General features: G+C 44.3%; 1 protein-coding gene across 3 annotated transcripts in view; it reads left to right on the top strand.

Annotated features, from left to right (window-relative positions):
- LOC115105488 (homeobox protein cut-like 1) overlaps positions 1–16,405 on the top strand; it is a 262,216-nt gene that overhangs the window by 204,700 nt on the left and 41,111 nt on the right. For all 3 annotated transcript variants that reach the window (XM_029627594.2, XM_029627595.2, XM_029627593.2), the window contains exons 9-13: positions 7,320–7,368; positions 10,019–10,312; positions 11,608–11,666; positions 13,480–13,528; positions 13,624–13,717. In XM_029627594.2, coding sequence (XP_029483454.2) covers positions 7,320–7,368; positions 10,019–10,312; positions 11,608–11,666; positions 13,480–13,528; positions 13,624–13,717 — 545 coding nt within the window. The remainder of the gene's footprint in view (positions 1–7,319; positions 7,369–10,018; positions 10,313–11,607; positions 11,667–13,479; positions 13,529–13,623; positions 13,718–16,405) is intronic.

Below are 16,405 nucleotides of genomic sequence, written 5' to 3'. Positions count from 1 at the left end.
AAAGACTTAAAAGTTGAGAACGAGTCTGCGTCTCTCACATGAGTAGGCAGACCATTCCATAAAATGGAGCACTGTAGGAGAAAGCCCAGCCTCCAGCTGTTTGCTTAGAAATTCTAGGGACAGTTAGGAGGCCTGTGTCTTGTGACCGTAGCGTACGTGTAGGTATGTACGGCAGGACCAAATCGGAAAGATAGGTAGGAGCAAGCCCATGTAATGCTTTGTAGGTTAGCAGTAAAACCTTGAAATCAGCCCTTGCCTTAACAGGAAGCCAGTGTAGAGTGGCTAGCACTAGAGTAATATGATCAAATTTTGGGGTTCTAGTCAAGATTCTAGCAGCCGTGTTTAGCACTAACTGAAGTTTATTTAGTGCTTTTTCCGGGTAGCCGGAAAGTAGAGCATTGCTGTAGTCTAACCTAGATGTGACAAAAGCATGGATTAATTTTTCTGCATCATTTTTGGACAGAACGTTTCTTGTTTTTTGCAATGTTACGTAGATGGGAAAAAGCTGTCCTTGAAACAGTCTTGATATGTTCGTCAAAAGAGAGATCAGGGTCCAGAGTAACGCCGAGGTCCTTCACAGTTTTATTTGAGGCGACTGTACAACCATCAAGATTAATTGTCAGATTCAACAGAAGATCTCTTTGTTTCTTGGGATCTCTGTTTTGTCCGAGTTTAAAAGTAGAACATTTGCAGCCGCCCACTTCCTTATGTCTGAAACACAGGCTTCCAGCGAGGGCAATTTTGGGGCTTCACCATGTTTCATTGAAATGTACAGCTGTGTGTCATCTGCATAGCAGTGAAAGTTAACATTATGTTTCTGAATAACATCACCAAGAGGTAAATTATATAGTGAAAACAATTAGTGGTCCTAAAATGGAACCTTGAGGAAAATTGTAATTTACAGTTGATTTGTCAGAGGACAAACCATCCACAGAGACAAACTGATATCTTTCCGACAGATAAGATCTAAACCAGGACAGAACTTGTCCGTGTAGACCAATTTAGGTTTCCAATCTCTCCAAAAGAATGTGGTGATCGATGGTATCAAAAGCAGCACTAAGGTCTAGAAGCACGAGGACAGATGCAGAGCCTCGGTCTGACGCCATTAAAAGGTAATTTACCACCTTCACAAGTACAGTCTCAGTGCTATGATGGGGTCTAAAACGAGACTGAAGCGTTTCGTATACATTGTTTGTCTTCAGGGAGGCAGTGAGTTGCTGCCCAACAGCTTTTTCTAAAATGTTTGAGAGGAATGGGATATTCGATATAGGCCGATTTTTTTTTTTTTTTTATATTTTCTGGGTCAAGGTTTGTCTTTTTCAAGAGAGGCTTTATTACTGCCACTTTTAGTGAGTTTGGTACACATCCAGTGAAAAGAGAGCCGTTTATTATGTTCAACATAGGAGGGCCATGCACACAATTCACCTTTCAACGGGACAATAATCTAAAAAACTAGGCCAAATCTACACTGGAGTTGCTTACAAAGAAGACAGTGAATGTTCCTGAGTGGCCGAGTTATAGTTTTGACTTAAATCTACTTGAAAAGCTATGGTAAGACCTGAAAATGGTTGTCTAGCAATTATCAACCAATTTGACAGAGCTTGAAGAATTTCAAAAAGAATAATGGGCAACTGTTGCACAATCTACAGTAGGTGTGAAAAGCTCTTAGAGACTTACCAAAGAACGACTCACAGCTGTAATTGCTGCCAAAAGTGTTTCTACAAAGTATTGACTCAGGGGTGTAAATACTTATGTAAATAAGATATTTCAGTGTTTCATTTTCAATACATTTACTAAAATGTTTTAAAAAATAATTTAGAAAACCCACATGTTTTCACTTTATCATTATGGGGTTTTGTGTGTAGATGAGTGAGCATTTTATCCACTTTGAATGTGAGGGTATGAATACTTTTTGAGGACACAGTATATGCAGACTCACACACACACTTGAGCCGTTCCATAGAGGGCTTATAGTACTCTCTATCACCCCCCCCCCCCTCTTTCTGTGTGTGTCTTACACACACACTCTCTCTCAAGCTGTTCTATGGAGAGCCCATTCTCTCCCACACCCACTCCTGCCCAGTCTCCATCTTTAGCGGAGCAGACAGACGGGGTGCGTGCGTGTGTGTGTGTGTGTGTGTGTGTGTGTGTGTGCCCACAGAGCCCAGAGCTAGTTGAGCTGGTGCAGGCAGGGCCTCAGTCTCACCAGAGCTGTGCACATTAATAACATCAGCCTAGCACCATGACAGGCCCACAGAGAGAGGGGAGGGAGGAGTGGAGCGTAGGGGAGGGGGGAGTGAGAGGCGAGAGAGAGGGAGGGGAGGTGAGACAGGGAGAGAACAACAGAAGAGGATAGATGATAGGAGGAGAGAGATGGAGGTGGTATATTAGAGCGTATCTGTTTGGAGAAGAGGGGGCTGTGTGTACAGTATGTGTATGTACACGAATGATGGGAGGAAAAATCCATACAGTTACATATCGGGATATTATTTTTGATGATATATTGTATCGTTTTGACATTGCAATATTATTTTTGCTCTAGTTGGCTGTACCGGCAGCAAAATTCTATTTTTCACTTGTTCTCCATCTTCTTTTTAGATAGGGCGCTGGTTTTCTTTCCATTACTGATCAAAACTTACTGATCAAAACTATTCTCATGGATCGCTCTCTTGTCCCTCTGCAGCAGACATATGGTCGGATCGCTATAAAATCACAATACCGAATCACAATATATATAAAATCATGAGATTGGCAATACATATCGTATCGGCATCTAAGTATCATGATAATATTGTACCTTGAGGCCCCTCGCAATTCCCATCCCTGTCCATGTAATTTGTGAGAGTGTCTGTTTCTGCGTATCTGGGGATTTATGGGAGTTGAGCTCGGGATGCATGTCGACAGGCGCTCCAATGAGAAGCCACAAAACCTGATAGCAGTCAGCCCCATTTTCTCAACCGATAAACGTCAGGTTTGTTCACGCCTATCCCCCCAACCCGTCACACGCGGGTTGTGTGGGTGTCCCATCCAGATACCCGTGCAGTGCTGTGACATGGTCTCGGGCGCGCTGGCAATTGCCTTTGACGACGGTGGTCGTTTCTGCTCGGCCGGAGCCCCTTCGCTCCCTGGCGCCCTGATGTGTTGTGATTTGGCATCGTGCTAGGGATGGGCCTTTTCTCTCTCGCTCAATTCTGTCTATCCTATCTCTGCTTTGCTTACTCATTCTCTCTGTCTCGCTCTCTCTCTCTCCTCTCTTTCTTACTGCTTACTGCTCTCTGTCTGTCTCTCACTCGCTTTATGATATGCCACAGCCCATGTCCCTGCACTCATCACCATCACACCCAGAATGGCTTGCTGTCAGATGAGATATCCTCCTCTCCTTCTGCTTCTGCAGAACAGGGACTGGCTAATGAACACCACACACACTTGTCCTCTAAGTTATTACATTAGGACTGGCGAGCCATCCCAAAAGAGCCTATTTATAGTGTTCTACAATGCTACGAAGGACGGCACAGCGGAACTTGACAATATTGTTGCAAACCCCCACGGTGACACTGTAAGCAGAGCACCGGGGCTGGAGCAGTATAAACACAGCACTGGATTGATAGAGAGATTCAGCAGCAGAGCATGACAGGCCTGGCAGCAGAACACATTCTGTGGTGTGTGTTCGGTTTTACTATCCTTGTGGGGACCAGAAGTCTTCACAAGGTTAGTAAAACAAGGAACATTCGGACAAGATGGGACATTTTGCCGGTCCCCACAAAGAAAAAGGCTATTTTGGGTTTAGTGGTTAGGTTTAGGGTTAGGGTTACAATTAGGGTTAGGGGTTAAGGTTAGGTTTAGGGGTTAGGGATAATAGGATTTTGAATGTGAATCACTTGTTTGATCCCCACAAGGATAGTAAAACAAGTGTGTGTTGTAGCGCTAGCCGGACAGAACTGGAGCGTTTCACTCCAGATGTTAGCGAGAGTGCTATTTTGGGCGAGCACATCAGCGGGGCAACAATACTTTATCAGCACTATGCTATTTCTTCCCTCTGAAGACATGTTAACGTCTTGTTGTCTATGTCGGGAAGAATGGGGTCATATGGAGCGTTTGTATGTATGATATATCCCGTCCCATTCATGTCGCTGGACTTTGTAACCTGGCACATAGGAAAGTAATGGTTCAGGGTGTTTTGACCAAAATGTTACTTTACTAAAAGTTACTTCCTGCATTGGTTGTGCTAGCTGTGTGGATGAGTGTTAAGGCTCCAGCAGTATCATTGTCTCCTGGGTCTGTGTGGTTGTTGTGGGTGGAAACTGTATTAAAAGCAGAGAGCAATATTGTGACGAGCAGCCCGGCCACAGCGGTGTGAAGAATGGCCGCGTTATCATGGCCTTCTATTCTCCTCCTCTCCTCCACACACACACACACACACACACACATTACACACACAGAGCGAGAAGAACCAAGCCCCGGGGGCCATTTTGCCTCTCCAGTCGCAGAAAGGTTAAGCAACTCCACCAGAAGAGAGAGAGGAGTGAGTGAGTGAGCGAAGAAAAAAAGAGAAGGGAGGAAAGCAAACATCTCCAAGCCGACATAGACTGTGCTGAAAGACAGAGGGAGGAAAATGAAAATCTAATGGGCTAAATCTGTGAAATGTCGTGCTGGCCCAGGGGGATTGGGCTGGGAGAAAGGGGGCACAGGATATGAAGGGAAGAGATGGAGGGGGAGAGGGATAGTGGTGAAGAGGAAAGGATTACCAGAGACTCGTCCAGCCACAGAGCCTGACCGGAGGGGTTAACAGCTCATTTCTGACAGGCGTTGGCGATGGAAAGGTCAGAGGGGCAGAGAAGAGAGGGCCCCGGCTCCTAGTTCAGTCCAGAAAACACACACATACCTCCAGCACCGCTACAGGCGTCATCTGCCCAATTTTGGTTCACTCTAGTTTAAGTCAGCTGAGGTGGTGACATTTTAATGTCAGCTATCCGGGTTCAAAATGCATCCAGGGTGAGCTCAACGGATTAAACCATATTCAGCACATTTGCATTGTTATGATTAAGCTTTTTGAATGAGTTGTAGAGTAATTGTGGAGCCCCCAACACCTTGACCTCCCAAAGTCGCTGGGAGTCTTGTTCATAACTTCATGACATTTGAGTTCCATATTCAACACTTGAGAGCTGTGAATTTAAACTTGAATCCAAACCCCTGAACTTGAACCTGTGGCCATTAGCTAATGTATTTTGAAGAGAGAAAGCTACCACTCTCTACTACTCAACCCCCCTGTCTGGGAGCCCCACCAGACGCCAAGGCAGGAAACCCTTCAGGAAAGGGGATATTGGAGGTTTTCAGGTGTGTCCCGCTGCTCACACTCCGTCCTTAAGGACTTCATTAATCAGCGTGTTTTCACAGCAGAGCCCATCTTAAGGCGCAGAGGGCAAACACCTTGGAGTGGATTCAAGAGGCCCAGGCCTCACCGGTCCTCTGTAGTTTGGGGTCAGGGCCAATACCGTGTGAATACGGTTCACTGTGGCTCACTGTACACAGGGAAGGGAGATGTTTGTTCTCTCTCTCACTGTGGTCTTACTAAGGTTTTACCGCGATCAGGTAGTGGACTACTGTGTGGGGATGTTGTGGGTTCCCAGACCTCGGCACGGTTGCAGCCAAGGAAAGTTCCGTACAAAGTGCTGCCTGTCTGCTCTACATACCTGAGTCTCAGCCTTAGATTCCTGATTATCAGGGATTCCTGATTTTCCGACATACTCATTTGCATTCTTCGGTTAGGGGGGGGATTGTGCATCGGTGCCATGACCACAGATCACACGCTGGTAATGCATATAATTTTTCCCTCTAAACCTAATCACTGATCCTCCACTCTGCGTTACAGCAGCATTTCTTTTCCCTAATTCTCAAATCCAGAGGTATTTAATAATACTTTGCATCTGTACCTTGATTGAACTATCAAATTCCAAAGCTATTTGGGTTGCATTAGTATCAAGAGCAGCACACACTGTTTATACCTGGCTATCTAGTTAATATCTCAATACCGACTGGTTGGGAAAGCTTTTCCCTTATATTTCTCTCCAGCAGCTTTTCCAATTGGATTGTGTTGTCCAAATGCAGAATGCTTTGAACAGTGGAGGAGAGGTAATGTTATATGTTTTGAACTGCAGCCAGGGTGTTGTATTGGCCCGTGTGTGTCGTTTCCATCCACAACACTACTTGTTTATTGCCCTATCTCAATCAGCAGTATCGGTACGGCATTGCAATGTTTTATAGAAGCAGTTGATCTCCAGTGTATTATTAATAACAATGCATCTCAATGATAATCCCCGCTCATTACAAATATGCCGTGCACTTAAAATGTGACGCGAAACCCAATTTACATCATTTAAAAGCATTTAAACGTTATTATCTGTAATTAGATGTTGCCATTAAATTAAGCATGGCAACATTTGGCTCCACTCGGCGTGCCAGCGGTGCCACAGCCTGAGCCTGCCTAAATGTAGGGGGCCCACTGAGAGGAGACCGTTATCTGGAGCCCTGCAATTTTGACTGGCTAGGGTAATTAAAAAAGAACAAGGGTAGAAGTACCACCGTCGTCCCAACAAACACTCTCACACACTTGCAATTGGCTGGAGTGAATTTAACACCTGTTCCCCTATTGCCGAAAAGTGAATATCAATGTCAAATTCAAACGTGCACATTCAGTTCGGACTCTAGTAAATCCTATTGAGTCACTATGAACACCAGTCCAGTGGCTGGCGGAGGAGCATAAAGTGGGGGATAATACTAACCCTCGGAGCGTCCCTTTAACCCTGGGGTTAAGCATGGAGAGATGTGAATAAACACCTAAGCCGAAAGCCATTTGTGAGCTTGAGCCCGGCGCTAAACATAATGGAAAAATATGATATGAGATCAGTGTGTATTAAGACGATATTAGTGTAATCCCTCTGTTTTACGGCAGGGCTTGTCCACATGGCTCAGGAAGGGACCCAGTGGCAGGGTGGGAGACTGCAGGATTAGGGTGTAATTGAGAGGGGCTTAATGGGACAGGCCAGGGGGAAAGGCAACAAGCAGCAAGCCAACTCTGGAGGACGGCCGCGCTCTCTCATAGACACACACACACAGTAGGAACATATTGCACAGTAAGAATCCAGTCATGGATGTAAATATACATTGTATACATGTATACACAATTGTGTGGAAATGCACCTACAGAACGTTACAGGGAATGCAAACACTCAGTCCCACTCGTGATCACTTCTCTTGTTGCTTGTGTGCCAAGCCTATTGTTGTTTGCCTCCTTGTTGATTGCGTGCCTCTTCTTCCTGCAGGACCAATGAGATTGAGGTGGTGATGTCAGACCTGGAGAGAGCCAATCAGGTGAGTTCCTGGCTGTTTTTAACACCTCTTCACAACCATCCTATCAAAGGATTCAAACAAACATACTACTCTTACACCCTTTGGCCTTAGTTTCAATGTATCTGAATAAGCGGCTTGATACAGGAGTTGCTCTGTTTCAAATGCATTCCAAATGTTGTTCCACAAAGTATGTAACATACTGAAGTATGAGATAAATATCATATGAGAAAGGAAATATATCTAAGTGAAACTAGCCTCTTGAATAACAATGAAGGCACACGAAGACTGCACTATTAGAGGCTCTGCAGTGTGACTAATCTGGCGTTGCCTCTATCTTTGGTCTCCTTTAATGTATTTCTCCATGTTTTTCGCCCAGACACATCACGGTGGTGATTAGCCATTATTTACACTGAGACGACCCTTTGATATCAGCCAAGAAGTCAAGGCAAGATAATCAAGGCAGTGTAATTACTCTATATGGGCTTTGGGTCTGCAGTTGAAAACTATCGCCGTAGCCGTTACCATGTGATCTTGTTTATATCAGATTAGTTAGAATGTGAACGCGTTCCGTTTGTGTGTGTCATCCAGGCAGGTTGGCATGGAGTTAATGTTGACTGCTGGAGACCAGGGACTGATTCACAAGACTGCAATTATTTCCTTAACTATAGACTTATGAAGACAGTTAAGCAAAGTTGCTATTCCTCAAAAAGGTTATTGGAAATGTTCTTGCATTATTTCTTATGTTTCCAATTAAGTACAAAGTTCAGAAGAAATTAGATTCTTGAAAATGAAGTTAATGGATTTCTTCTTGGAAATGTTCTTAATTCCAAGATGGCTAAACCCTCATCTTAAACTCAGGGCAATGAGAGACTAAGATAATAAAAGCAATTGAACATGTTTCATTCACTCACACACTTCATCTGAAAGTTTCAGAATTGATTATTTTAAACCCAAAACATTTTTTAGAGCAGTATAATATCAGTAAGAAATATGCTAACATGATTGCTAGCTAGATAGCAAGCTAGATTGGTTGCCTAGCAAAATGATCTTAAGAAGATAGTTAAGAATTTCGTAAGAAAATATTTGAGAAGTTTGTAAGAAAAACATCTTAAACATCTTAAAACATTTTTGAGGAGTTGTACTTACGAACTATCTTTTTAAGAATAAAAAAAAAAACATTTTTGTGTTTGAAATGTTTTGTGAGTCTTGGCCCAGGTAGTTGGAAATAAGCCAGTCACTGATGTTGATCTATTAGCTCAGTTGGTGAGGTGATTAGTTGTCAGGTGACATGGTTGGAACAAAACCCTACAGTACCTGAAACACTCCAGCACCAGGATTTCCTTTTCGTACAGGTAGGTCTTCACTTAGCAGGGCTAACTCAGTCATTTTCAACTGTAGCCCACTATGACATGCCAGTTATGGCATGCCCGCCCTTCACAAGACAGATGAGGGCCCCATCCCGCAGTACAGAGCAGAGCAGTACGGTGTCGTGCCGTCAGCTGTACCACTCTGGGCGCGTGTCTCCCCTTATCAGCTGTCATGCTCCCGTTCTTCTCCTCACCCGTCTGTGGATCCGCACTGTGTGTGTGTGTGTGCACACGTACTCGCTGTCACTTTGTTCTTGTAATCACCCGTCTCATCCGCCTCGGCGCAGCAGACGCACACTCCTCATATCTGCTATCAGAGAGACAGAGTGGTGGTGGGGGGGGATCGCTGGTGTCAGCCTTCTACAGACGACACTTCATTCACTCTCCTCCCAATGACTGGGCAAGTTGCAGTGCCATTCCATCACGCTATAAATGGTGTTACAAGCACTTCCAATCATGGTCACGTAGCTGTGTAACAGTGTATATGCGAGAGACAATGGAAGAGAAACATGTTTCTGTAGTGCACACTGTTAAATGGTATTGTTTGAAAGTATATTTATAATGTATGGGTATCTGTTTTCATCACATTACAATATACATTAGTCTACGCCTAGACTTAAAAGTAAAATCTCCCTGAAGGTTTTACTGTGTGTCTGCTGACCTTGTTTTTCTCTGGCTACCACGTAATTCAAATGAGCCTGCTGATTAGAATTTGTAAATAGAATCACCCAAAACAATTATTTGTCATTATATTAAATGGCGCACTCATTACCAAACTTTTGGAATAACTTAGCCGCCTGAAAAATGTTAAATCTCCATAATTCCATAAAGATGAAGGCTTTAGCGCCTGAGATATCTAAAGGTTGAATGTTTAAGCACCTTCAACATGTAATGAGCCATTAGGATGCCTTGTGTTCTTCTCCCCCTTGTCTTATTTTGTGGGTCAGAGATTGTCTGATGGAGGGGGGTATGCATGTATTACACAACCATGACAGAGAAATCGCTGTGGGTCTAAATTCTGTACTTACTGTTCTATCTTGGAACTGGAGACGTGTGTGTGTGTATGTGTGTGTGTGTGTGTGTGTGTGTGTGTGTGTGTGTGTGTGTGTGTGTGCAATTCAAACTTTAGCACAAATCATAAATAAATGTATATCAAACAAACATGTAGGTTGTATTAGCAGATCTCAACTTTAGATTTGGTCCTTGAAGAATGGCTTGAGATCTACAGTGATGTATCTTATGGTTGTCTATAGACGGCACTTGACAGAGAATGGTGGGGAAATTTGACTCTCTCTCTCCTTCAGAGAGCGGATGTAGCGGAGAGGGAAGCAGAGGCTCTTCGGGAACAGCTGACATCCGCCAACAAGTCTCTCCAGCTTGCCACACAGATCCAGAAGGCCCCTGACATGGAGCAAGCCTTGGAGGTTCTGTCACGCTCCAGTTTGGAGGTGGAGCTGAACGCAAAGGAGCGGGAGGTACTGCACTTGGCTGAGGACGTGCAGAGACTGCAGGCCAGCCTGGCCAACGTCCGTGAGAACTCGGCCTCGCAAATCAGCCAGCTGGAGCAGCAGCTCAGCACCAAGGAGAGCTCACTCAAGGTCAGACCTGTCACACCACCTCCAGGGGTCCTGGTTATTCCCATAACACTGAGGGCCCTGGTTAGTCCCATAACACTGAGGGCCCTGGTTAGTCCCATAACACTGAGGGCCCTGGTTAGTCCCATAACACTGAGGGCCCTGGTTAGTCCCATAACACTGAGTGGCCTGGTTAGTCCCATAACACTGAGTGGCCTGGTTAGTCCCATAACACTGAGTGGCCTGGTTATTCCCATAACACTGAGGGGCCTGGTTATTCCCATAACACTGAGGGGCCTGGTTATTCCCATAACTCTGAGGGCCCTGGTTAGTCCCATAACTCTGAGGGCCCTGGTTAGTCCCATAACACTGAGGGCCCTGGTTAGTCCCGTACATTAGTCAGTTATGAAGAGTAAGCCTAACCACACTGTGTGCCATGGTAAGAAAAGCTGCAGTTGTCAGTAGTACTCTATAATGCGTCCATGTGCATCCCGTTAATGCATTTGGATATTGTGCACAAGATAAGCTCTACCTTTCAGCTTGAACTCAGAAAAACAGTCATTTACAAATGAAACATGTCAGGACCCTCTGACTAATGCATAGCCCTGAACGCTCTCTCCCTAAACGTCACAGTGGTTTTACTGAACTCTGCAGGGCACCTCACACAAGACTCTACATTTAGGACTTGACTGACACGTCTTTGTATCCATGGAGACTGAACAGACATGTCATGCACAGTGAGCTTTATGCACAGAGACTGTAGAGCAGGGGTTGGCAACAGGCGGCCCGTGGGCCAAAACTGGCCTCAGAGTGATTTATTTTTGATATATACAATTAGGACTTTTGTAGTTGCCTACCTCTGCTGTAGAGCTTCTCTATTGGAATTTGTCGCGACAAGTGTAGCTGCACGGTGATGTGTTTTTAGAGACTGCAGAAAGACAAATGAGTAGAGTTGTTATGTACATGCTCCAATGCACTGAGCTATCTACAATGTGCACATGCTAATACACTGGGGCTCCTCAAAGTTATTCTACATTTACGTTTGAGTTATTTAGCAGACTCTCTTATACAGAGCGACTGTCTGTCTCACCTAAGATAACTAGGTGACACAGCCACATCACAGTTGTAGTACATTTCTCCTCAATAAAGAAGTCAGCAAAGTCGGTGCTAGTAGGAAAAGACAAGTGCTAGTTTTTTTTGTTTGTTGGGGGGGATAAGATACTCTTTGAAGAGTATACATTGACTCTCCAAATGTTTGCTTCCCCATGCATTGGTCCTCGCTACTTTGAGAGTAACGAAGTGTCTCTCTCTCCACTCAGCAACTGGAGGAGAAACTGCAGGAGCAGGCAGACTACGAAGGCATCAAGAAAGAGCTCAGGTTAATTCATTTTCCCTCTGTCTGCCTTTCCTCCCCTCAGCCACAGGCGTCAGTTCAATAAACCATACAAATTAACCAGGATAAATTCATTCCGAGCCTAAACTTGTGATGACACCGGTGCAAGTATGTAAGACGTGGCTTCGTCCAAGGTCGGGTCGGTACGGATTCACTCTAAAGCCATTTGGACACTCTGCCAAACCACCCTCAAGACTATCATTAACCTTTAGATTTAGCCCTTTAATGTGGATGCGTAGAGTCCGAGTATTATTGGCTAAGCACTGGTAGTGCTTATCAGAGAAGCTAGTTTGATAGGACAGTGGGCCTTTACGTTCAACCTCTGTTTGCCACTGCTTTCTTATCTGACTTGGATGTTTTGGGTTCTGGAGATGGGATGCTAACATGGCTGTGCTGTAGACTCATTAAAGGGGTATGTACTGGGATGCTAACATGGCTGTGCTGTAGACTCATTAAAGGGGTATGTACTGGGATGCTAACATGGCTGTGCTGTAGACTCATTAAAGGGGTATGTACTGGGATGCTAACATGGCTGTGCTGTAGACTCATTAAAGGGTATGTACTGGGATGCTAACATGGCTGTGCTGTAGACTCATTAAAGGGGTATGTACTGGGATGCTAACATGGCTGTGCTGTAGACTCATTAAAGGGGTATGTACTGGGATGCTAACATGGCTGTGCTGTAGACTCATTAAAGGGGTATGTACTGGGATGCTAACATGGCTGTGCTGTAGACTCATTAAAGGGGTATGTACTGGGATGCTTTCTCCCCACATGTGGGTTTATTGACATGGTCTTGTTTCTTTTAAAAGTAGAGCTACTTTTAAAGGTAACTCTTTTGAAACCATTGATTGCAGTTGGGAAATATATTGTGTACGGTAGCTCAGTAAATTACATTTGTTAATATCAAAAAGGTTGAATAAACCAAGGAAATCTGTCATGCTAAATGTCATTTTTAATCTTCACTCATTAACAACATTCATGTCCTTAGCTTTATTGCTGCGTATTTTTTTATGTCAGTGGCTTGTATAAGCTCTAGCGTTTCTGGTCTGGCATCTCAAGACGGTGAACAGTTTCTTCCGTTGTTTGGTGTTGTGCTGTGTGTTATCTCGGTCCAAGCCAGTAACAAGAAGGCTGACAATGTTAAGTTTGGCAGATAAGATAATTGCCCATGTTTAGGGAACTGGGGCGTTGTCTTGCCAGGATTTAACAATCTCCGCTCATCTGAGAAAGGGGCCGTCTGGACATTAATTTGGTAACTGGATTTTCAGGCATTATTTTCCCAATTGGAAGAAGTCATAAAGGTAGTATCAGTGAATGGTTCTGTTTGTGAGAGTTTTTCGAGCCACTATGATGGTCAGCCAAAGAGCGGTTTGTGTGAATTTGTATTGATATCCCGCCTGGAATCCCAAAGGGAAGCATTCCTCTCCTAATAGACCAAAGTGTCTTTATTTGCCTCCCAACCTTTTCATAGACACTTTTTCCTTTTATAGATAATATCGCCTGGAATCCAATTGGCACCCAGCACATGATTGAATAACCCATTTTAATTACTATGATTGGCTCTAAGGATTTCATTGCATTATCAGATTTCAATGGTCAGAGAGGAGTGAAGGACTTGTATTGAGCCGACTCTCTTTGTGACGTATCGCTTTGCCTCTGCCTGCCGCTGATTTAGATATTCTCTGGGGCTGGTAGCAGATATATTTCAGTCCTATGGTGCTGTGTCTATTTGTGATCTCCTTTTTGTAGTGGGTGCAGTAATCAAGTGGTCCATTTTCCCTTGTTTGCTTTACAGTTTCCGCAAGTCAGTAGAGTTCGGCTCTTCAAACTACTCTTCAGCACAGGTATGGAGGCTGAATGTTGCATTTGAGTTGGATTTGAACAATATTTAGACAGTATATCTTATCAAAACAATGTTTAACAATGTACTCTGTGTCAGGACTCTAAGAAGCCTCTGGAGTTGTTGTTGGAGAAGAGTCGAGGCCTGCATTCTGAGAGCTCCTCCCTGCGCCTGAACAACAGTGAGCTGAGTAGTGAGTCCTTCAAGCCACCAACACACACATACACAGACACACGCATACACGGACACGCGCATACACGGACACGCGCATACACGGACACGCGCATACACGGACACGCGCATAGACGGACACGCGCATAGACGGACACGCGCATAGACGGACACGCGCATACACGCGCATACACGGACACGCGCATAGACGGACACGCGCATACGGACACGCGCATAGACGGACACGCGCATAGACGGATACGCGCATAGACGGACACGCGCATAGACGGACACGCGCATAGACGGACACGCGCATACACACGCATACACAGACACGCGCATACACAGACACGCGCATACACACGCATACACAGACACGCAAACACGGACACGCGCATACACGGAGACACGCATACACGGACACGCGCATACACAGACACGCACATGCACAGACGTGTATAGGATTTATGAAGGTGACTTATCAATCAGACATCTGCTGTGGACTATGTAGTTTCTTTGCAACCTGGGAACTTGCCAACTGACGTTAGTGTTCCCTGTTAGTGAGCATTTCTACTTTGCCAAGATAATCCATCCACCTGACAGGTGTTGCATATCAAGAAGCTGATTAAACTGCATGATCATTACACAGGTGCACCTTATGCTGGGGACAATAAAAGGCCACTCTAAAATGTGCAGTTTTGTCACACAATACAATGCCACAGATGTCTCCAAGTTTTGAGGGAGCGTGCAATTGTCCACGAGAGCTGTTGCCAGAGAATTGAATGTTAATTTCTCTACCATAAGCTACCTCCAACCGTCGTTTTATAGAATTTGGCAGTACGTCCAACCGGCCTCACAACCGCAGACCATGTGTAACCACGCCAGCCCAGGACCTCCACATCCGGCTTCTTCATCACCTGGAAAGCTGATGAAACTGAGTAGTATTTTGTGGATAAAAACTCATTCTGATTGGCTGGGCCTGGCTACCAAGAGGGTGGGCCTTCCCACAGCTGCACCCCTGCCCAGTCATGTGAAATCCATAGATTAGGGCCTAATTTATTTATTTAAATTGACTGATTTCCTTATGAACTGTAACTCCGTTAAAATTGTTGAAATTGTTGCATGTTGCGTTTATTTTTTTGTTCAGTATATTTTGAAAGATGAGACGTTGAGGATTATAATAAATACCGCTTTGATGTCATATAAGCAAGCCAAACACGCGTGAATCCAAATGTGCACTTAACAATTTCATATCACAAAACTCCTATCATATACAGTATCAATGTTTATGATCACTATGTTTGATGTACAGTTACAAGATGACATGGCATCATACCCTGAATGAGCCTATGTTCGACTATTGTGAAGACAATTCGCTACGGCACACACACCTGAATGCACTCATCACTCATTTCTATTTGTTACAAAATTACAATCTGTTTCCCTAAATTTCATTGTGAAAGCCTAACACTGTAATATGGTATTTTATAACTTAGCTAGTCAGGTTGGCAATAGAACAAGCCTTCACATGATGACCACCTGACCCAGATTGCGATTTATAATGGACCGTGTGCAACAACAGTAATTGTGTGATGGCGGGGATGCCAGGTTGTTTTCCAACCAAAACAACTAAGTGTGCTTGCTCTAGATACCCTCAACGGCACAGCTAGGAGAGCTAAACAGTACACCTTATAGTTGAAGACTCTTCTTTGAGCAAAAGTACAGTAAATGTCAAATGCGCATCATATCAACAGTGTGATGTCTGGATATAGTCTTGTCTGGTGAACGCAAATCATTTCCCCATGATCTCCAAATGGTTCCTTTTCACTTTCTACCAGGGTTATGCATTTCATATTTATTATGTAAAAAACGTTTAAATTAGCCCTATAGGCCAATTTCCACAAGTGTAAAGGGTTAACCAGTATCAGAACAGCCAATCAGATATCAGCAGTTTTTTTCTTTGTGATATACATGTAGACACAACCACAAAGTCCATTCCTGGTGTGAACTGCCCTCTGTCAAGGTCTTATTCAAAGGCTGGTACAGAACAGGCCCGTAAGCACTGATAGAGTTGTTTACAAAGAGATGGCTGATGTTTTGTTGAACTCATTGAGCCTAATTCAGTGATACACAGAGCCCTAGTTTTCCACCTGTGATCTGTGATCCCTTATCGTCCTCTCTTGTCACGACATGCCAGCTCTTTGAACCGCATACCCCATATTCAGTGGCCTTACACAGACCCATAGACGTACACTCATAAACACACAAACTCACAAAGTTAATGGCTTTTTTTCATCTGTTAAGTCTCCTTGTCTACAATCCTGAGACTGAAGGATATCTGTCACAAAGAGCTTTTTGATAGTGTACACATTGTCTGAGCTGAAGTTACCCCAGACCAGACTGTAATGGGGAGAAAAAGTACATCATTAGCCTTCATGGGCCTGTGCCTCTGTGTGTGCGCCAGGGTGCTTCAAACTTAAAAGGACACACAGTCCTTTTGTTTCTTTACTCTGTCAGTCACCTAGAGGGGTTATAGACAGGAAGTCCAGTAGTCAAACAGGAAGCAGCGCCAGCTATCTCCGCCAGCAAAAGAAGAGACTGTTAGACTCAATGGAAAGACGGTTATCTCTCTTGGAGCTTTTTCTTTTCTACAAGTATAGAGACACACTTCTAAAGAATGTGTCAACTGTTTCCATTGGCACACTCCCAC

This window comes from Oncorhynchus nerka, linkage group LG22 (assembly GCF_034236695.1).
Source record: "Oncorhynchus nerka isolate Pitt River linkage group LG22, Oner_Uvic_2.0, whole genome shotgun sequence".
Classification (NCBI taxonomy): domain Eukaryota; kingdom Metazoa; phylum Chordata; class Actinopteri; order Salmoniformes; family Salmonidae; genus Oncorhynchus; species Oncorhynchus nerka.
This window is presented reverse-complemented; position numbering and strand designations above follow the sequence as displayed.